The 22,283-nt window shown below is 41.1% G+C and overlaps 1 protein-coding gene across 2 annotated transcripts in view; it reads left to right on the plus strand.

Moving 5' to 3' along the window:
- Positions 1-22,283, plus strand: part of LOC104485111 (glypican-5) — a 369,428-nt gene that overhangs the window by 212,221 nt on the left and 134,924 nt on the right. For both annotated transcript variants that reach the window (XM_086754808.1, XM_086754807.1), the window contains one exon: positions 4,116-4,236. In XM_086754808.1, the coding sequence (XP_086610934.1) occupies positions 4,116-4,236 (121 nt within the window). The remainder of the gene's footprint in view (positions 1-4,115; positions 4,237-22,283) is intronic.

Genomic DNA, 22,283 nt, shown 5'->3' on the forward strand with positions numbered 1-22,283 from the left:
ACTATCTAAAATGGCATGTTTGTCTTTGAGAGAATGCTATACCTTGATCCCTTTTTGTATTAGGAGTTGAAAAGAACACATTTCAGAATAACATCTAGCTTTATTTTTAAATGTCTAGACACAGATATCTTAATATATCTATATTTATATAGAAAATAAAAAATACTTGCCTTCAGTTGAAATGCAATCCCAGATGTAAACACCATTTCACTTTTTACCTTTTCTCTTTTTTTAAACCTGTGATGAGCTGTGTTAACTAAGATCTAAAATCATTGATGCTGTTCTGGAACACTGTAAAGTGGCATTTGGAGGTGGTGTTATAATTTGTTTTTTGTTTTTTTTGACGTATCGTAGCTTTGCTCAAGCGATCAGTGGAATAACATTGACATGAGGCTTGAGATTTGGATGAAATTTCTGCCTGCAGGGAGCTGTTCCTTGGGCTCCAATGTACCAGTTACTTTCGGGATTGCTCCAGTGACAATATTTTAATACAACTTTCCTGGCCATTCCTACTGACATTTCTGAGTTTAGTATGAATAAAGTACTAGAGCTGTAACCAGAGTTAACAATTCTGTTCTACAATATTTCAGTTAAATTGTAGGTTATTAAATAAAGCAAGCCAATTTCTGATCTTACTTAATGTACATTTCCAGTAATTCAGGATCTGATGTCAACAAAAAAAAATGTTTTAGATAGTGCAAAGTAGTGAAGTAATCAGATTATCTTTCAGGAAATGTATAATGTTTGTTTCAGAGTATTTTAGCATAATACAGAGCTGGCAGAAGGATTCACAGTTTGGAGGGCAGTAGTTTGAGCCAGATGGACATAATGTATTTTTGTAGTACAATCTTTGTTTCTTGGTGATGGACTGGAGGAATTTCTCCCTTCTTGCTGGCTGTGCAGTTCTCCTTCAGTTCTCTGCCTTGTCTCCAGCCCCTCAAGAGGTGTAGCCCACCTTCTCTGAACTCACCGTTTTTTAGTTCATCTGAGTCTGTCCGGGATTTGGTTTGTTACAGAAGTGATCTCTCAGTAAGAACACACAGGACAAGCAGAGCTTACGGGTTATTATGGGGAAACCCAAGATTTGGTTTTGTTGTGCTCTCCGATTAAGTCTTTTGCCTCTCTTTACATCAGCTTCTCACTGCGTCCTTTTGGGAGATCACATCTATTTCACCACTGCCAAAGGTCTGTAGCTGGTTTTCTGGGCGTTGCCAGTCATGCAGGTCATGTTCCAGCCCATAGCTGGGCCAGCTCTTACGTGCTGGAGCTTCGCATTCACAGCTAGATGTAGTTGTTAGTGACTGCCACACTGAAGCTGTGCTAGACCAAGGAGACAAGGAAACGATGCAAGATTCACATAACTCGTGCATGCTTTCTCTGACATCTGAAATGTAGGTAACACATGTTATGAATCTAAATGCAGGCAATCCGGGCAACAGAAATATCTGTGCGTAATTTCTGCATGTCTCTAGAACTTTAATGAGTGAGTCCTTGAACACGGATAGAACTTTGAGGGTATGAGCATCCCCTTTATCTTGGTGGGCAGTGAACTCGTTCACACCGAATGGTCCTATTGTCCTGTATGTAAAAGAGGGTGTGTATTTAGCAACAGCAGTATGCGTGAATTGACTGAGACTGATTTCCTGCATTTTGGGTCCCTTTGAGGACTCTGCCATTAATGCTGCTGCTGCTGTCCCTGAACTGGTCGTGTTTATGCAAACTCCATGCAGTGCTGTAGGTTCTGTAGTACCACTTAAAGGTGCTTAATGGAGGCTTGTGACTCACAGGGAAAAAACAATATCATTTGCCAAAAACCTCCAACCCAGAGGGGAAGCAATTTTGCATTCTTTGTCCTGGTTTATAGTGACATAAGCCTCTAGAGACATTCTGATAGCTCTAACCAGGGCTTGAACGGAGAGCAGTCAAGAGCAATGAAAAGGAAAACCCTTGCATTGTGCTGATGTTGATGAGTTTCTAATCAAAGCAACGCACACAGAGAATCACTGAACAGTCTGCTGTGAGCTGACCCATTACATTTAATTTCTCCAGTTTTGCAACTAGATGATCTTAAAAAGCTGTGTCAGGTGTCCCTGTACACGTACAGCGGGAACCATGTGTTTTCATGTGGTGAACAATGAATAAACTTAAAGCTAAAAGGAGAGAGGGTGCAGCAGTGTTCCTGTATTGTCCAAATGAATTGATCTGGATTGATATGATCTATATCTGTCTTGACTTCAAACTAGCACTTTAGCTGGGTTCTTCCTGGGGACTTCGGTCCAGCTGTCTGAGTCTGCTTTGAAGATTAGAACCTGACCATTGTTTTGCACACACCATTGCATCATGAAAGTTTATACTTCCAGATTAGTTTATACTTGCATGTTACACATCAAGAAAAGTTAGAACATTACCTTTAAAAGGCTCAGTGAACAAAAAAATACAAACTCACTGAAAAAGGTTTTCCTTAGTGTTTGTCCTCTAAATACTATCTGACTATTAGTAAAAATGTTATTTTTCTCAGTTTTTTTGTTCTAAACCATTTGTTTTTATTTTTTTTTCCTGAGAAGTGAAATTTATTGAATTTACTGAAAAGATGGACCATTCTCAGTTCTTTCTCTTAAGCCATGTCTTACAGCAATATAATACAGTATGCTTTGCCAGCAGTTTGCATAAATTTTTTTTTGTTATCCTAAATAAAATTAAGATAGGACAAATACATTTGGAGAGCTGTGTCTCCCCCGACCATGTTCTGTTGTCTTTCTACAATAGAATTTGGGCACTTTTTTTCTACTTTTATGTGCTGTCTTCAGCTTCAGCAAAATTGGTTTACGGTGGAGAGTTCACGGAGAGGAGAACATCTGGGGTATCAAAGTACGTAGGTATGATCAAAGTGAACGATGTAGAAGGATGTTTCCCTTGATATTTCGGTCCAAAGGAGCACAGCCAATTCCTACCTGACTTACAAAGATGCCAACATGGCATCCTAATGAGATCCTCACAGGCGTGTGTGTGCGTCTGCGAGTTTGGTTTGGGAACAGTCTCCTGTCCAGTCCATTAACTGGTCATGCAAACATCTGCGATCCACTTTGGACAAATGAGTGCCAAACTAATGAGAGGGGTTGCACAGAACCCTCAAAACCATGACTTAGGAAAAAAGATTTCTCTCTATCTCTTTGGGATTCGCAGTGTATTGTGGATGTGTTGAACTTAAGTTGTGCATGAACAGATCAACTTTGTAGCCAATATGCAGTAAATTGAATACTTCCAGGAAGCAGTGGATTCAGCATATGTGTGCTGATGAGTACACCTCCTCAGCTCTGGTAAAGACAGTAAACGTGCACGATCCTGGAATTTTCCCCATCAGGGTACATGGGTGGAGCCCCAAACCAACTGGGTTTTAAGATACACTATGGTGTGTTCCAGGAAAGACCAGCAGTATCTGTTTAGTCAACAGTCAGTGAGAGAAGGTTGCTTGCAGTGTGAGAACAGCTGCTATTCCTCAAGTAAAGCAAGACTCGGTTAGAGAGAGCTGCTGCACGTGGACCCTGGCTAGTGAGTCTGTAGTGAGATGAGGCATGGTGAGGAGCACTGGTGCCACAGCAAGAGCTGCTTTACAGTGTCTCCAGGCAGTCTGGTTATAAGCTGCTAGTCCAGCAAGAGAAGTCCAATCTCACACTTCGACTAAATCTTTTCAAAATCAGACTGCTGTTTCATTGGATTTTACTTCAATCTCATGATATTTAGTTTCTGTCTTAAATTCTCTGTGTTTCTGTAATTGTGAAATAATGATTTTTTTGTAAGCTATTGGCTTTGCTTCATGGAAGAACTTGAGAATGTCAGTTATAAAGGTTCAGATATTAAAATACAAATGAAAGGAACCGGTATGTAGTTTATGAAAGTGTTGTCGGTTCATGACTTGGATAGTTTGAAGGGATGAATGACGTTGCAAGATACTGGAATTTTATTCTGGTTTGGTGTTTTTAAAAACACAAATATTTATTACGAATACTGTTTCCGTTTACAAAATATTTACTTTTTGTAAGGCCCCTTTAATATGATTTTTGAATCTGATGGACATGGTTCCAGTCAATGACGTTTTCTTTTTTTCTCTCTTTCAGTTACACCAGCAGAGTTGTTTCCAATGGACTGAAGGCACAAATTAATAATCCAGAACTGAAAGTCAGAGGATTGGACCCACTCATCAGCAATTTAATTGATAAACTTCAGCACTTTAATCAAGTAAGTAACTTTGGGATAGAAGCGTTTTATCTCTGGGTTTGATAGCAGAGCTGAAGCTAAAATTACGAGGTGGTACTGCTTCTTATTTTACATTTCCCAGGATCATAGGCCTGAAATAGCCACGGAGTGGGCCCAGTACTAAAGGCAACTGAATGTTCTGTTATGCCAGCTGGTTTGTGAACTCCAATGAGGCAGAATTATTTCCCTGGAAGTTGCTGTAATTCCTGGCTGTTGTTCCACAGCTGTTGATCAGCTGTCCTACAGTCCAGAGTCTCAGGAACAGAGGAACTCCTGAGCCCCACAGCTCACAGGAAGCTTGTGACTACAGTCAGGCTGTGTGAGTGCCTTTAGGAGTCCTGTGATATTCTTGTGTTGGAGGAATAGCTCCTTGTTTGTGCAGCTTCCTGGTTTTTGTTGGTGTAGATATAAACAGATGAAAGACAAAATGGATGTATAAGGGTGTGATAACTGAACTGTACGGAATGCTGAAGTCAGGACAGAAGGTGCTTTAGGGTGAATTAACCGTGCACCTTTTGAAAACATTTCCTTGGCAGGCCTTGTTCTCAAGCCCCTCAGCCCAAAAGGAAAGATAATTTACCAATGGGTTTGTTAGAGGCATGATTAACTTGTTTCTTCTTCTGTCATCTATTTGGGGTCCCTCAGATGCACTTGCAGTCCTGGTGCATCTGCCATCTTTCAAAGCTGAATGCGTGATTCTCTGATATTACTGCTTCAGCACACCTCTTTGTGAGCTCTTGAAGTAGTGCCAGTCCAAATGAGCTGGAGCTAACAGATTTTACAGAGATTGATTTTCATTTAAAGTAGGCATGTTTTCTTGTCAACTTGGAAGAATGCTTACACCAGTGTGTTCAGAATCAGATGTGTTTGCACATCAGTCTGCTCGAAATCTTTCACCAGTAGAGTGATGGAGCATGGGGATATAAATAGTAGAAAACCGCTGTAAGATTAAAGTCCACCTTTGCGGGTGGGGTGTGCAGGAAGAAAAATAATCTGCACGGGTAAAGCAGGAGGAGGAATTGCTTAGTCAGGATGTGGGAGGTTATTAAAACTGTGGCTGTGACCGTGACCAGGAGTCATGGTTTGATCTCTTACTTGCTCCTGCAAAAGTACAACCCTCCTTCACCTCTCATCAACCACTGGTGGTAAATCCGTAATTGAACCAATAATTAGTGTTTTTGTTAAGTCTTGCTTGGCTCTAATGTTCTTCAACTGTTCTGTAGGCTGCAGTTTAGGGATCCTTTGTATCACACTGTTTGATTTAACTTGCCATGGGGGATTACAACCACCAGTCTGATGTGGTACTTAATATTACAGTGAAATAGACGTTATGTGGCCAGATTGATGAAAAGGATAATTCATTATTTATCTGCCTTTGCATGTTATAAAGTAGAGTGTTAATTTACTTTATAAATATTAGATACATCCATCTGTGTAATAGTCTTCTATAAACACTGACAATAGGCAATAGTTAGAAATTGATTAATTTAAAGGTAGCTGTGTATTGGAAATTCTATTTCTTTGTCTGCTGTAGAAAATAAAAATCTGAATGGTCTCATAGTGAGCTGCATACCAATTTTCTTAAGTTATGTATGTTTAAAAAACAGCTTCAAAGGATGCTTTTTAGCCAGAAGAATAAAGTCCAGTTCCTCGGTCTTTCTGTAAGTTGGAAGTGTTGCTTTTTGTTACTTCTAATTCTGTTTTAGGAGAATATAATCCTTAAGTAAATGTAACTCCCATCAGGCAGAGGTGCTTAGCAATAATGGATTCCAAGGGTGAAGGATTAAACAGAATACTGATTATTGCCCTAAGATGGTTTGTTCTTAAGTACTTGGAATAATGTACATTCCTTTGATCATAATTTTAGTAAGATTTCTTCAGAGATCAAAGCATCAGAGAAGTTGCTAAATATCTAAGGCTTTCACATACAACATCAAACATGTGTAGCTGCTTTCTGCTTCTTGAATTTTCATTTCAGTTGTGATGTTAATAGACAAATAAAAACTGACACTGAAAAGCCGATTAAATCAGGAGTTTAAGGTGTCATCAATAGTGTGTATACACTATATAGAGAAAGAGTTATACAGAATCCCATTACTCATTTTATGGGCAAATTGATTTTTTTTTTTCCATAAAATTATTGTTGTGTGTTTTTTTTTTTTTTAACGCAGTACGTAAGGTGTAATTGAAACAGTGATAAGGTGTTATCTTTGTATCTTCTCAAGTGTTTGACATTTACAATACCATTTTAAGTGATGGTTGTGTACTGCACATCCAGAAGCAATCCTAGACAGGCAGGAAGCCTGGAGAGCAGAGAGCAAAGCAATGCACAGAATGTGCATCATCGGTGATTTGATGTGTCTAGGCCCCAGTAATTTTCTACCACTTAAGTAATATTGCTGAACCACCCAGAAGAAAGCATGTTCCTTAGCTCAGCATTTCTTAACCATTTCTGGGGCAAATCTAATCGCTGCTGTCTTTGGTAGCTCCTCTTCCCCCTCCTGTCTTCCAGTGCGGGACCTCAGCTCTTCCTCACCACTCAGACTACAGCTGCAGCCTCCTTCCTCCATGATGGGAGTCCCGGGCTGCGGACGCAGCAGCGTGGGGTGGTGGGGCCTGGGATAACGTGGGCCTCTGGCAGCTGGGGCAGCAGTGCGGCACAAGGCTGAGAGCAAGCGGCTTTTCACTGGCTATGCAGAGCTGGCAAACTGTTCACTCATTTAAATCCAAAACCGACAGCCTTTGGCGTGCAGCAGTTGTTTTTTGTTAGCTCTGTATTATGACTTATCCGCAAGTGTAAAGAGATTAATAACTTCATTGATCCTAAATCCCACTGACACAAACAAAACTCTTGTCAGTGTATTATTGGTTTTGTTGGTGCATCCCAACTCCAGCACATTACAAATAATCTGTATGCAAGTCGTCTTCTATTCCTGCCCGTCATTTGGGCTGAAATGCCAGCTCATTGGAGATTATAGAAGCTCCTCATTTTTTTCATCTGGGACTTAAATCCTTACCACATTAGTTGTTGTTCTTTTAAAAAATGATTATGCAAATAGCAGGCTATTTCATAACCGTTTTGCATAGCCAAAAGTAAAGTGAAATTTAGAGATTATTATTCAACAATTACTGTTATTTGCATCCCTGGCAGATAAAGTATTTGAAGGGTTTATTGTAGCTGCTGATTCAAATATCAATAGAATTACTGAGTTACGGTTTACGGTAACTTTTAGTAATGCAAAACCAGATCAAATTAAGTCCCAGGTTGATTTTAAAGAACTAGCAGTTAGAAATAACATCTTTTCCTCCCCTTTTTTTTTGTGAATAGAGCAGATGTGAACTGCAACTCATAATAAACATAAAATCTCCCACTGTGCATTTTTTGAGTACTACTTCTTGCCACGTAATCACACTTAAATATGTTTTAATGTTTTTCTTCAGCATAATGCTTTTCACAGTTCAAACACAAGCGGTTCTGAGGCCAAGGTTAAAAATCCTGAAGGATCAATTGCACTGAAAAGCAATGAAAATGTTAGGGAAAAGTGGAAAAGCTTTGACTATAACTTTACTGGCAGGGTCACGTGGGCATTCTCAGAGGATTATAATGTAGTAAGTGTTATACAAGTTTAACTTGTTTGTCTTTTGTCGGCTTAAATCTAATCTTGACAGATTTTGAAAATCAGTGTGTTTTGCTGTTGTCAGTCGGAGATGAATGCTTAGGGCATGGCTGTAATTCAAGATGACAGTGCAATATCCTAGCGCTTCAAATGAGAGTAATGCCAAAGCAAGTCTTGCTGAATCTGGACCCACATATTCTTTTCTCCACCCCGCACCCCCCCCAGCGTCTCATGGATCTGCTAGCTGAACTAAGAAATGCATGTAACTTGAATTCCTTTTAGATTTGTGTAGAAAGGATGTCGTCATAGCAAAGTTCGAAGCAACAGCACTGAGATGTTTCTTACCAATAATGTGAGCTCGCCATAATTTAATCTCAAATGTGAATTTAATTGGGTTAGACAATAGGGAGTAATAAAATAAATAATTTAACTACTGTTTAATTTAAAAGTGTATATATATTTTTAGACAGCTATAAAATTTATTACATTATAGACTTTATATGAGATTTAAGTGGAGACAAGTTAGTTTGATTTTCATCCAAAGTTGTAGCTGACTTGGACTAAGACTTAAAATATTCTGTTCTTAATTTGGTCCAATGAAGATACAGAAAGGCAGTAATCTTAGAAAGACTGTTACTATATTACCTTTAGTACTTGAGATTTAAACAGCCCAAACAGGCTTAAAATTATTATTATTACTTGTCCCCCACATACCTCCCTGTCGTAGTTCAGCCCTGATCAGGACCAGACTACGCAGTCTCTCTCTCACTCCCCCCACCTTCCGAGAGAACAGGGAGAGACAATATAAGGAAAAACGGCTTGAGGTTTGAGATAAAGACGGGGAGAAATCCTTAAAGTTACTGTTACGGGCAAAACAGACTCGACTTGGGGAAAACTCTTCATTTATTACTACAAACAGCAGGATAATGAGACAGAGAACAAGATAACCTCCCTCCACCCCTCCCTCTTCCCAAGCTTAACATTATCTCTACTACCTTCCCCACCCCGAGTGGCACAGGGGGGAAGAGGGAATGGGGGTTGCAGTCAGTTCAACACACGTTGTTTTACGCCGCTGCTTCATCGTCGGGGGAAGAACTCCTCACATTCCTCCCCTGCTCCAGTGTGGGGTCCCTCCCACGGGCCACAGTCCTTCCTGAAACTGCTCCGGCGTGGGTCATCTCTTCCACGGGGTGCAGTCCCTCCAGAACGGCTGTCCCAGCGGGCCCTCCACGGGCCACAGCCGCCTTCAGGCATCCACCTCCGCAGATGTGGGGTCCTTCACAGGCTCCAAGTGGATCTCTGCTCCTCCGTGGGCCTCCATGGGCTACAGGGGGACAACCTGCTCCACCATGGTCGTCACCACAGGCTGCAGGGGAATCTTGGCCAGGAGCCGCATTACTGCTTCCCCTCCTTCTGAACTGACCTTGGCATCTGCAGCCGTTCCTCTCACAAGAAAAGTTCTTCACAACAGGCTGGCAGACGCCTCTCAGAATCTCTTCACATCATCCATCTCATCTCCTCTCCGCTTCTTGCAGCTGGACTGGGCCGAGTTGGGCCCAGTTGGCTGCCTGGCGAGAGGCCAGAGGGTGAGGCCTGCAAGGCCCATGAGGCCTGCGCCTCCCCCTCTGCCCCCACTCAGCTTCTTCACATCTTCTCTTCTCCCTTTTTTTTTTTTTTTTTTTTCTGTTTTCCCCTTCTTAAATACGTTATCGCAGAGGTGTTATCACGGGACATTCTGCTACCAGTCGACTTGGCCTTGGCCAGCAGCAGGTCCACCCTAGGCCCGGCCGAGTCCACTGAACAAAGGGGAGCGACTTCTAGCAGTTTCCTACAGAAGCTGCCACCTTAGGCCCCCCCTCACTAAACAAAAACACAACGCTCCCAAAACCTGCAGAGACTTACATCTCTTATAAAACAAAGCACCTTTCCCAGAACTGGCATGTATCTGGATTTCCAAAACAGGTTCTCTTTTTTTCTGTCCAAAGCATTTGGAGCGTTTAAAGATTTCTCCAGGATTTGAGGTGCTCCATATCCCTTTTGGAAGTGTAAAGCAAGACATCTGGAAATCCCAGAGATATTAATTCTCTCTTCAGTGGCTAACCAAGCAGACTATCTGTAATTTGAGGCACTGAATTTAATGCAGATGCACAGGTTAATAGAAAAAGATACATTGGAGGGATTGAGGCACAGTCCTGGTTGTGTAGTGTGTGCAGGGCACTGACAATGTGTGCACATGTTGTAGGCTTTCAGGATTCATTGCATGCAGACTCCATTATACAGGTACTTCTGTGATGGTAATCCTATACAGAAATACAGGAGGTGAAAGGCAGTGTTCTCTGCGCCATGCCAAGGACACGCTGTCGTAGCCTGTTGAGGATACCACCCAACTGACCTTGAGGCTATTTTTGCCTTTTGCAAGTGATGTAGGATCCACGTCACCACTCAACAGGTGAAAGCAGACCTTAGCACAATAGACTGTTGGTTCTTCAGTGCAGGTTTTGAATGGTCTGGGCCACAGAATTCTGGTACAAGAGAGATTTTCACTGAAGCAAACACTTCTACAGTTGTGTTGGTCCTTTTTGAATTCACATCGCTGTAAAGGCAATAATAGTCCTTGCCACCTTAATCTCCAAATGTAAACAGCAGTGATAATCGAATTAATACAATAGTTATTGGCTGTTTAATAAACAGTAGCAAGAAATGCATGTACTTCAGCAAAATAAAGAATTAATGAAACTTGAAACAATTACATTTAAAGTCTTATAATGCCAGGAAAGAGCAAATGGACTGTTTGTTTATTTTTTATTTATTTCCTGCTCTACTGTATAAAAATTGTTCATCCCTATCTTAAAATAAACTATCATCTCAGATTACTTCATCAGTTACACAGAGCTGATTTCTCCTCCTGCTTTTTTTTTTTCCCCAAATGTTTGTTTTCATTAGATTCATGGGCTATTTTTCTTCTCCCCTGCTAAGAATCAGACATCTCTTTGCTTACTGATATAGATGCTGAATGCTCAGCTCTGAGATAAGTTATGATCTTTTTCATAATCCATATGCAATGAAACAACTCATCCCAGTGATTAAAACAGTCCAGCTTTCTCAAAGACTGAGCGTAATCTTTCTCTGTTTGTTCTTCTGTATGGTTTTCTGTTTCTTAGGAAATATGTATACATATGTAACACATGCTGTATAAAAATTTTGGAGACATCAGATTTCAGCACAGATAGATTAATGCTGCCAGCCTGGAAAAAAACCAAACAAAAATCTAGTAGCAATTTAGCATGCTTTTGTTTCTTTAAAGAACCTGGCAGATTTCTGTCATATATAGTTCTTAGCAAGTCATCTTTGGGTCCATAGCTTTTTGCTTTTGTAACATTTTCACATTGACTTGTCAATCAAAATTGAAAAAAATACATCCGCTGGCTATTAGAGGATTCTTTTGTTACCAAGAAAGATCAAAATCAACAGAGAGCCCTCTTTGCAAAGCCAGTATATCGCACAGTAGTGCATCGGGATATGGTAGTATGTAGCAGGCTACCTAGTAATGGGGGTGCTTCACTGGGAAATGTTTCTCACAGTAAAGGCTGTAGATCTCAGGTGATTAAAAAAAGATGTAGCTGCTGATTGCTTAGGAGCATTTATCTGTCAGGGCTTCCATTAGATGGAGTAAAATTCACAGGAAATGTATTCAAACAGCAGGCTGGGGCATCTGAAGTCTGTCAGAATACTATTCTGGTCTTAGGTTTCTGCACACTGCTTTAAAACCAGTAATTTGTTCCCCTTCCTCATTTCTGACTTACGCATCCCAGGTCAGGCTGCCAGGGGAGCATCCACGCAGGGGAAGGAGCTGGGACAGTGAGAGCTGCACTGGGCTTCTACTGAAAAACACACAGATGTCGCCATGAAGGAAGAAACGCTCACTCAGATTCCCTTTGTCTGTGTACCTTGGGGGACAGATAGAAAAGCAGACCAGATGATGATTCAGTCATTAGGCTATTCATCTGGAGGTGTGGCCATCTTCGAGGCCTGGCAGCCCCAGTCACTGGGCTGTGTGCAGTGGCTTTCTTCTCGCGTATGCGCTCTACGTTTTAAGAAGAAAAGGAGTTTGGAAGCTCTAACCTTGATTCTGCTGTCAAACCAGAAGTTTGTCCATGAATCAGAACAGGAGAGTTCTTTCTACTCCAATCCCACTGAAAAAAAACATCACTGGAGCACTGTTTTATGGAGAGCGTACGTTAACATTGTAATTTACTGCTAATTGAGGTATATATCATCCCTAGGTGAAACCAGTGTACTGTTGCTGGCCTGAGGTCTGCAGGTTGGTTGGTTAGTTTTGTTAAATATAGTGGCTTGAGATATAATTAAATAATTGTAATTAGCATTGAGAAATGACTTTTTAGTATTAAAAACAGCATCAAGATTTCAGCGGAAACAGAAATTATGTGAAATACTGAACCAAAATGTAGTATTTTAAAATAAGATAAATTTGAATCTCAGCGTAAATCCAGCGTATCTTATTATATGCTAGCAAATACATAATGCTAAAATGCCCGTTTATTATTCATGTATTGTGTCTCAGAGTCTGCTGTGCTATTTGTCTTGCAAGCATTTTCAGAAATTATTTGCCCATATGGGCTATTGTGTGTGTTTTGTTTTGCTCATTGTGGGAAATTAGTCTTAAGAAATCAAAATCACATATTGAGTCACAGCGGTGACTTGAGCCAAGTGGGGGAGAGGGAAGAGGGAGCTACTGTTTCAGTCTATAACTGAGCCAAAACATTTCACATATAGAAAAACATAGTTTGAAAAGAAGTGTCTTATTTAAAAAAAAAAAAAAACCAAAACCAACCAACCAAACAAAAAAAAAAACCAAAAAAAACCAAACCAAACAACCAAGTCTGTCCTTTGGCTTGAGTGCCCAGTTCTAGTTGCAGCTGATTGGCAAAAGCTGAGCTGATGCTCATTTTCACAGATGAGCTGAAAAGTGGTTTGGATCCCATGGTGTGATAGCTGCAAGCGAGGAGAGAGTCAAGCCTCAGAGGAATCTGCTTTGGCCTGACCAGTGGAAAGTGCCACGGGAGCGTGAGAACCGGGCAGGGGAATAGGAGGGTTGGTGTGGGTACCCAGGGCCAGGTGGGAAAGCAAGGCATGGGCGAGAGCACGGGGCATCCAGGGGCATCTGGGAAGAGCTGGTCAGCTGTGGGCGCTTGGGACTGCTGCCTGGAGCTGGAGGCAGCAAAAGGGAAACTTTTCCACTGTTAATGGAAATACTGTGGTTTCTTGCTACCCCAAGAGAAGTGCATCACTCTAGGAACTGTGGTCTTTATGGTATAGGGTGCTAACCAAAATGTGTGCTTTTACTATTTAACAACTGCTAACAGTTGTTGTGCTAGACCAGAAATGCCCCTTTGTGGGTGTGGGCAGAAGGGAGGAAGCGTGGATCTGACTGCTATCTTAGCCTATTTATTTGGATGTTAATTGTTTTTTTTTTTAAAGACAAAGTCACAATTATCATTGCGGTAATTAAGGTTGTCATACTGAAATTATAAATTCCCTTTTATGTAAATACTTACTTTGTTCTGTTAGCACATCTTCTTTGTCTGATCACTCTAAGAATTGTAAGTCAGACGTTTTAAGTCACTATCATTAGAAGTGTGATTATGGTATTTACTTTTGATCTCATTCCTGAGGTACAATAATGTGCTTATTTTTGGAGGTGGTAAGTTTACTAAGAAAAAAAAAGCAGAGATTTATGGGGTGATCATTGTTTTCTTTAGGGTAGAGGAAAGGTCTTCAAACAATTGGTTGGTCATTGGCCAAAAGGAAGAATGGGGTCATTTTCCTCTCTTTCTGTTCCACTACTAAAAGGAGGAAGGCAGGTAGAAAAAACAGTGTAAGAGAATAAAACTAAAGACTACCTGAAGCCCAAACTTAGTCTGAAAAGTTCAAGTGGATTTGTACTGCTGCTAAGTGCATTAATGCTCCTAAAAGATATTGCCATTTCCCAGTTAAAGCAAACAACTTGTTGCCAGCAATAACTTGGGTTGCACTGTAGCACAAGGTGATAAATAAGACCTGGACCGCAGAAGCCCCAGATCAGGTGTCCCTCTGAAAGGTTTCTCTAACTAGATGCCTGGTATGGCTGCCCACTGTGGCTGCACGATGCTGCTCCTGGACGCTTCCTGCACGACCTGGCAGCGTGGAGCCAAGTCATCGATAACAGCCACAGCCCTCATATTTAGGCTGCTTAACCGTTTCCTCTGTGGCAGCTTAATGTGAGATGGTCCATACTTGTCTGTCCAGGCAAACAGTCTTTTAATTTGTCTCCTTACTGTATCTGCAATGTGTGGAGAGGCTGAAACCTCTGAATCAGTTTGGTGCTGTCTGTATTCCTGTGATCAGTCATGTACTTCTTGGAGGTCAAAATAAAGAAGGGGTAATGATAGGTGTGAGGCCGGCTAGGCAAACTTCCTGGTGTCACTTTCTAGTCTCTAAAGGAGAAGATAGGGCCACGAGCAAGGAATACTTGGTCTGTACTCCTCTTCTGTCAGTGTTTGTTCGCTTATGCTTTGGAATTTAGAAAGCAAGCCTGAATATTGGAGAGGAGTCATGTCAGGAATAGCCTTTCACTTCTATTTAGGGAGACATTACAAGTAATTACTGAATTAGGAAAGACTAAATGAAACAAGCCTCTTGTTTGAGGCAGAACTGCTACTGTGAAATAGCATTATTTGTCAATTTAAAGAAATTCAGTCTTGTCTTCTGACTCTGTCTTACGCTGCTTTGGTGTTGTAAGACATGTAAAGGTTCAAGTATACTACATCTCACACCCACCTGATCACACGCACATCACAGAGCCATGCTAAGACTAGTTCACCAAATCCGGAAGAGATCCTAGGGTATCAGACTTGTATTCTCCTTATCGTGAGCTCTTCTGCCGGGCTGGACTCAAAAAAGCAAGATGTATATAGGTGAATCACCCTAATCAGTAAAATTACACAAATTCCAGTTTGGCACCATCATTGTTACTACTGCTCTTTTGTCAAAAGCATGATGCAGTTCTTGAATGGCCATAGACCTCCTTGATGTTGCTTTCAGTGTGTTCCCCAAAACATCGGGCATCTCAGCGTTCTGGGTGCTGAGCGTGGTGGCTGACCGGGCTGTTCTAGCGCAATGCAGAAAGCATCTTCCTGCTCTCTGCCCTGGGAGGCTTCTTCCGTCCTGACACTGAGACATCTCTCCCTTCTTCCAGCTTTCAGGTATTAGCTATTCCCGCTTCTCCAGGGAAACACTTCTCCATTAACAGCGCTTATTCTGTGTGGCTGATGTCCTGTTTTCTCCATTACAAAGGCTTGATACTGTGCTTTTGTGTCTCTCATCAGAATTCCCATGATAAATCTCCCATCAGATACAAAGGAGCGAGTCTACCTGCCTCCTTGTTAACACTACCTGCAAGAGAACCATCTGATGGGAGAGAAAAAACTTTTACTTGTTTCTTAATTTTTAATCATCTTGTTTTTGTGTAAAGACTTGGAGATTTGCAAAGAACATAAGTTCAGCTAATACAAAAAAGTTTAGTGGGAATTTTACAAACCCTGCTGCATTCTAATTTTCACCATCTGTTATTTTTACGAGCGTTAGCTAGTCTTAAACTTTCTTACTCTTTTACTGGCCTTTCTTACCCATATTGAAATGTTTTGTTTCTGAAAATCAGCCTAGTTTAAGTCCACTTTAAAATAATTAAGTTAGGTGTATTATTTAAAGGCACCATGAAAGCTCCTCAGCTGAGTCTATCAGCTGATTTCATTGTACTGCAAACAGTCTATGCAGTTTGCCCCTAACTCAATTCAGTTCTGTGCAGGTGTGAGGCCAGCATGTAGGCTTAACAGGAAAACATAGCAAGGAGTGGAAAGGAATTTTTTTAGTCACAGGAGACTATGGTATAGTTTCCCGTAAACATTGTTCTGGCTGGATTGTTAGGGATGGTAAAAATCAGACGAAGTTCTATCAATTATAGGTTAAATGCTCCAGCACGCAGAAAGGAACCAAACTCCACCCCAAAGCCAAAGAAGATGGACTAAGTGTCAGGGAGCCACGCAGGGACTTCATCTTTAAGGAAGGTTAATGCTTGCTTTCAAATAGAGGTGTCCTGCAACCCTGTTCTGTCACTTGATCTACACGTACTGTTGCAAACAGGAGCAGAAGTTGCTTGTGAAGATGGAGCACCTGAAAGCAAATAGGCAGGGCCCAGGACTGAGCTTTGGGCAGTGCTTGGAGCAGGCAGCTGCAGTGCCTTGCAGATGAGGGCTTAGTGCTGGTGGGAACTCTTTAAATGGCGTCAGTTCAGCATAGACTGAGACCCAAGGATTCCTATTAATGTTCCGTCGCTGTCTGGAGAGTTGGTGTATTTGAGATACAGTATTAACCAGACTCTCCCCACTGTGTCTTTCCAGGTTGGTACCTTGAGAAGGTGACATTTTATCGCTACGATACCCTATGGCTTCTCTTACCCAGGAGGTGAAACACTGGTAGAAATAATGGTAGGGAAATACTGTGCATCTGTGTCTTAAACTCAGACACAGTTGGGTTAGTGACCTTCCTCAGCTTTCTTTAAAAGTCTAGGTCCAAGCCAGTGTTGTATGCACTGGCTTACGTGGTGCTTAAATGACAAAATGCAGTGCGCCCCACAGAGCACTTACGTTAACAGCTGTCATAAGTAATAGTCAATGGATATTAAGGATTTTTTTTTAAAATGCATTAGCAATAAGACTATTTTAAGAGGCATATATATGTATTTTAATTCTGATTCTTGTGTCATCTTCTCTCAGCGTTTCTAAAAGTTACCAAAGAGTAATAGGCAATTTGAGGTTGGAAGGGACGATCTGGAGCCAATCCAGCTCAGCCTTCTGTTGAAAGCAGGGCCTTAAGATTAGGTTATCCAGGGCTCTATAAAACCAAATCTTGCATAACTCTAGCGAGGGAGATTCCATTTCTGCTCTGATGCCCCTTGGCTTTGTGTGTGTTTATTTACTTATATCTATAAAAATAAGTACACTACTCTTAAGTGCCTTGCTTCTTCCTGTTTATAATGTTCTCAAGGTCCAGTTTGAATTCATAAACAATACTTCTTGGGCACAGAATAGGCACTTTATACACTGAAATATGTTCCAGTGTATAAAGCAAGAGCAGTTATATAATAACTTGATAGTGGAATACCTGGAAGTTCATGCTTCCTGTAGGAAAACATCCAAAGGGAATGACAAGCAAAGTGAACGGCATGTCTCTATCTTGCACAAAGCAGATTCCTGTTGCATCTAGCCTGTCTGGATTTCCCCCAGTGAGACTGAAATAAATGGAGAATACTGGTTAAGCAGCAGCCCGCTCATTTACAGAGCTTAGAATGCGCATGCACGTACTGGCTGGAAGAAAATTTACTACTGTGCATGTGATGCTGAGAAAAGCCTCAGGTATTACAGTTGGGAACCATTTGCTCATTACTGCTGTTTTGAATAGCAATGAGGTGCCTGTAAGAGTCTGTATGTCATGGCCTCTGTGGATTTGCAAATGTAGCCTACTCCTGAGCATTGATGGGACTTTTTCTACCTTTAATTGTGATTTCATGGCTGATAATGCCACTTAGAGACTTGAGCTCTATAGTCCTGAAAACATCCAGGGCCTCAGTTTCTGTACCCCTAAGCACCTCAGGCTTCGGGTAGCTGAAGTGTCTTGCATTGCAAATATGATTTATTTACTATGCACTGTTTAGTGACACCTACAATCTATTGTGCTTCCTGGGACTGTGTGCATTTTAAATGAGATAATACATTTATTTCACTTGCCTTTTTCATGCATCTGAAGTGAGCCTGTGCCTCAGTGCAGATACACGGAAGTGGATCTGTCTGGGGCTGAGTATTCCCGTTCCCAGGCGTCATGGATGAACTTGTCATTGTGCAGAACAGTCCCCCAGGAAACCACTAGTTCCCCTCAGAAATGGATAGCCTTGGTATTGCCTTAACACTAATAGCAAAGCAAAAAATGAGAAGCAGTGAATAAGACAGTGCCACTTCACATGCAGAAATTACACACTTTGCCTAATTGTTGGAGAATGGCTCCTCCTTTGAAAGGGTAAGTCAAAATCTCGCCATCAAGACTCTCACTCCAGACCACGCTTATCCGTTGATCATAAAGGGAATCTAGGGAGGGTCTCTGGGCAAGACTAGCGTTAACCTTTGCCAGTTCACTGTGATTTATCCCCCCGCTGTTCTCTTACCAGAAGCCTTTGTTCAGGATGGCATTTAAACACACAGGTCACTCAGCTGTTGTGCGTAAGTGTGTGTAGAGAGGTGTGTGCTTTTCTTGATGCTTTGGTGCCAAGTGTGCTCCTGCACCACATCACGCAGTCCCCAAAAGAGACAGGGGTGAGAGGATTGGATTGTTTTGAAGCAACCACAATGTGTCCTCAGTCTTACACAGTTCAGTCCCATCTGAGGATGAATTTATGTAGGCATGCTTTTAACGTGTGTAACTGAAAAAAAAGGAAACTGATGTAGACGCTCTGTGGTTTCTGTCATTTGGAAAATAAGGTTTCTAGCTTAGTAGTAATTCTAATATAGAAGGTAGTTTTTCTATGTGCCAAGAACTCTTGCACAGTTACAAAAGTATGTCTAATAACTAATTCAAATGTATTTAAGGGGTAGTCAAATTTGAATGTAACTTTTAATAGCCAGAAGCAAATAGCTAGAACATACCCTACAGATATGAGGCGTGTAGTGTTCTGAATGTTGCCATGTGTCCCAATGCATGTCAGCCTTGCAAGCTGAATCAAAAAGTGCTCAACATCATTTCAGGGCTCTGTTTCATTTGCTCTTTTCAGTATCTGTAAGAGGAGCCTCTTATAGATACTGAAACAGAGTTTTTCAAAATGACATCTTCATGGGAGTGAACTGGCAGACAAACAATGCAGTTACTGGATAATATAATGAAATATGACTTGTGCTTCACTGCAGTAAAATGACTCTGAACCGTATTTGATGTGGCATTTGAAACAAAACAATCTAATAATATAAAATGGATTTCAGAAGGGTAAATGGAAAGCTTGAGATTTGTCTGTCTTAGGCTGTATAATTGGGGCTGGATGAAGTCATAAAGAGAGAGAAGCATGCCACAGGCTGTGGCGAGCTGCAGGTGCCTTGAACCACTTGATGAAGCTGACCATTTGTGCCAGTGACTCAAATAAAAGTTTTAATATTAAAGAGCTTTGTTGCATGAAGTTCTAGTCTCGAGGGTCATTTTGAGTCATGCAGCATGATAAGAGAAGTTTTAACTGAGGTGTGTAAAATTAATCACTTCAAGTGTTAAAGTTCAATTTTGGACTTCATTTAGAGTGTTTATGAACCATATGAAGCAATATTATACTTTCTTATTATAAATATTGTTTCAATTATTGGTTAAAATACTTTTTTAGGTTTGGTTTTTTTTCCCATCTAGCTTTGCTAATCACTTGCAAGTACTTGGTAGACTAAAAATTGCACACCGGTTACTGGACACGTGAAATGTTTTTTGAGTCGGTAATATGATATATTAACTAGTAATCCAAACAAAATACAATAAATTGCTACTTAATGCAGAGGCAGTCAAATAAAACTAAATGTATTGGATTTATTTTGGAAATGTGAATAATTACTTTTGGAAATAAGAAGTTTCTGTTTAGCTCTGAAGTGTAATAATAAGAGCTAGAAAGTCCTGAGTGCATACACAGGAAATGGGATTAGCTGGTAATAAAACATCTCAATTCAGCGGCAAAGGAAAAACACTTTACAACTTCAAAAGTAAGAAAAGAAAAATACTAAACTGTACAAAGTAGAAATTATGACATATAAAACTTAAGAAGAAAGGCTAATTGTCCTGCCTGCCTGCCAGCCTGCTCCTCCAGCGACATGTTAAAGTGATCTGGTTCAAGCACATTTCTGTCACCGTTTTCATCCGTGCGGGAAGTTTTCTCTCCTTGCTTACTACTCCTGTTTCAGAAGTTCTTGGACTCCACAGACGTGTTAGCACATAGGGCAGTTTCATTCCTGAGAAAAGAGTCTTGGGAGAAATGCCTCAGCGTGACGGACTGAGCAGATAAACGGGGCAAAGGATGCACAGCATTGTGTTCTTCCTAGGAATTGCCTGTACACAGTTTTACCTGCAGCTCTGGTGTTGCACTGTTTTGATTAAGCCAGCACAGGTTTTTTGTGTGTAAATGCCTTTTTTTTTTTTTTTTTTTTTTTTTTTTAAATCAATTCAGGCAGGGGAAAACTTGGATGAGTGTAATCTGAGTTTAGCTAAAATAGTTCAGTATGAGCTGTCAAACTGGAGTTAAAATAGTGAGCAGGAGTCAAACTGTTTGCAATTGCTGTGCAGCCTGCTGTTAGCCTTGTAGCAATTTCAGAGAGATCGTGTGATCAAAATGCATTAGTTCCTTCTAGCTGGTATGCAGAGAGAAAAAGACCAAGATAATTTTCCTGGAGCTTTAAATCCAAGGAAATTCTGGTCTGTGGAGAACACCCAAGGAGACTGTTTGAATCCCAGGGAAGATTTTAACCGCCTTTTTCTATGGGGGACTGGAAAGTAGTCTAAAAAGAGCAAGTCTAGTCTGGTCTCTATTAACATTATTGTCTGGGTCCCAGAGAAAGTCCCCAGCATGATCAAGCTGTGGAGGTAAAAATGGTTGTGGACAGATTGTAGAGGATGAGGGGAGGCACCAGAATATTCAGTCTCCTTTTTAGCTGTCTCCTACTCTCATTTTTTCTCCTATCCCTTCTTCCTTCCCAATCCCCACTGTAAATGAAACATTTAATTTTGCCAGTGGTAACTGGGTGAAAGGAGAAGGGTGGAGCACAAGCCCTGCGAGTGTGAAGCAGGCCATATGCTGGTGTGGGTGTGGGCGAGCGTGTGGATGTGCTTCTCCGTAGAAGATTCAAGTGGGATGAAAGTGCAGTTTGTGGAGAATGCAGTTTGGGGGTGTGGTACTTCACTGCAAACTCCAGAATTAAGGTCAATCAGGATCACCCCCACAGCTGTTTCTCAGCATCCCTCTGTTCCTGTTGTATCAACCATTGACAGGGGTCAATAGTACAAGTTTAGGTGAGCTGAAGCCTCAGGATCTCTTCAGAGGAAAAGCAGCCAATGGGAGATTGAGCAAATTCACACTTAGTCCCTGTCTTCTGCCTTGGATTCAGATTAAACCCTTGACAATCACAGCTACATGTATGTGACAGCTATGTTGCTGCAGTTGAATCAGTCAAATTTCTTCCACCATTTTGTAAGCACTGTAAGGGAGGTGGGAGAAAGCAGTGTTAGGCTCCTGGAGGGGAAGTTGGCATTGATTTATTAAAGAACACAAAACCCTGAGAGTTCAAACACACCATATTTTCACTTTGCAGGCCAGGACTAAACAGAAAATAACAAATGGAGACATGATACTGAGGAACAGTTTTGTTTGTCTTGGTTCTCTCAGTCTCTGCCTTGCCCCAAAATATTCTTTAGCTCCTGTAAGTCCACAGCGTGTGGTGGCAGTTCAGTCTGTCAATTTGGAATGGTATTCCTTAATGTGACTTTCTACAGAGTTTTAGATGTGACAAATCAGATGAAGCTGAGCAGACTTACCTGAACTTTGGTAGCCTTTAGAAAGCTGTCATCTGTAATCTGTGTTGGCATACATGTATAAGGAATAGATTTTTTACAGTGAGCGTGGTGGAACACTGTCCCAGGTTGCCCAGAGAGGTAGTGGATGCCCCATCCCTCGAAACATTCCAGGCCAGGTTGGATGGGGCTCTGAGCAACCTGATCTGGTTGGAGATGTCCCTGCTCCTTGCAGGGAGGTTGGACTGGATGGCCTTTAAAGGTCCCTTCCAACCTGAACTGTTCTATGATTCTATGCATATATTTTTGACAATTACAAGTTGGAGACAGCAGAATCAAAAGCTAGTTGACCATTCAGATGCTTGTGACAGAACTTTGTCAGTAGACGTAGTTACTTGTGACTGTCATGTATATGCGATTTTTTTGTTCCTCTGTCTCTGAAAGAAGACAAGTTGATGGCCATCCACAGAATATCTTTCTGTCATCTCCTATGCTTAGTTCCCACCCAAAGGATTCACTCTGGACAGCAATGGTTATTTTTAGTCTACAAGCAGGAATTTATGTTATGTGCTCTGGGGTGCCAAGTTTCTAAACGTTAGTTCCTTGCTATGCTCTGTTGGCCTGCCCTATTCAATATTCATTCTACAGTAAGATTGTACTGAAATTCTGGTTTATGCAGTATCCCTTGAGCTAGTTCCTCTCCAAAAATGAGAATTATGTGGCTAATTTTGTATGGTATATTTAAATAAGGGCATCTTGCAGCTCATTATTTTCCTTGAAGAT

This window comes from Chlamydotis macqueenii, chromosome 9 (genome assembly GCF_036417535.1).
Source record: "Chlamydotis macqueenii isolate bChlMac1 chromosome 9, bChlMac1.mat, whole genome shotgun sequence".
Classification (NCBI taxonomy): Eukaryota; Metazoa; Chordata; class Aves; order Otidiformes; family Otididae; genus Chlamydotis; species Chlamydotis macqueenii.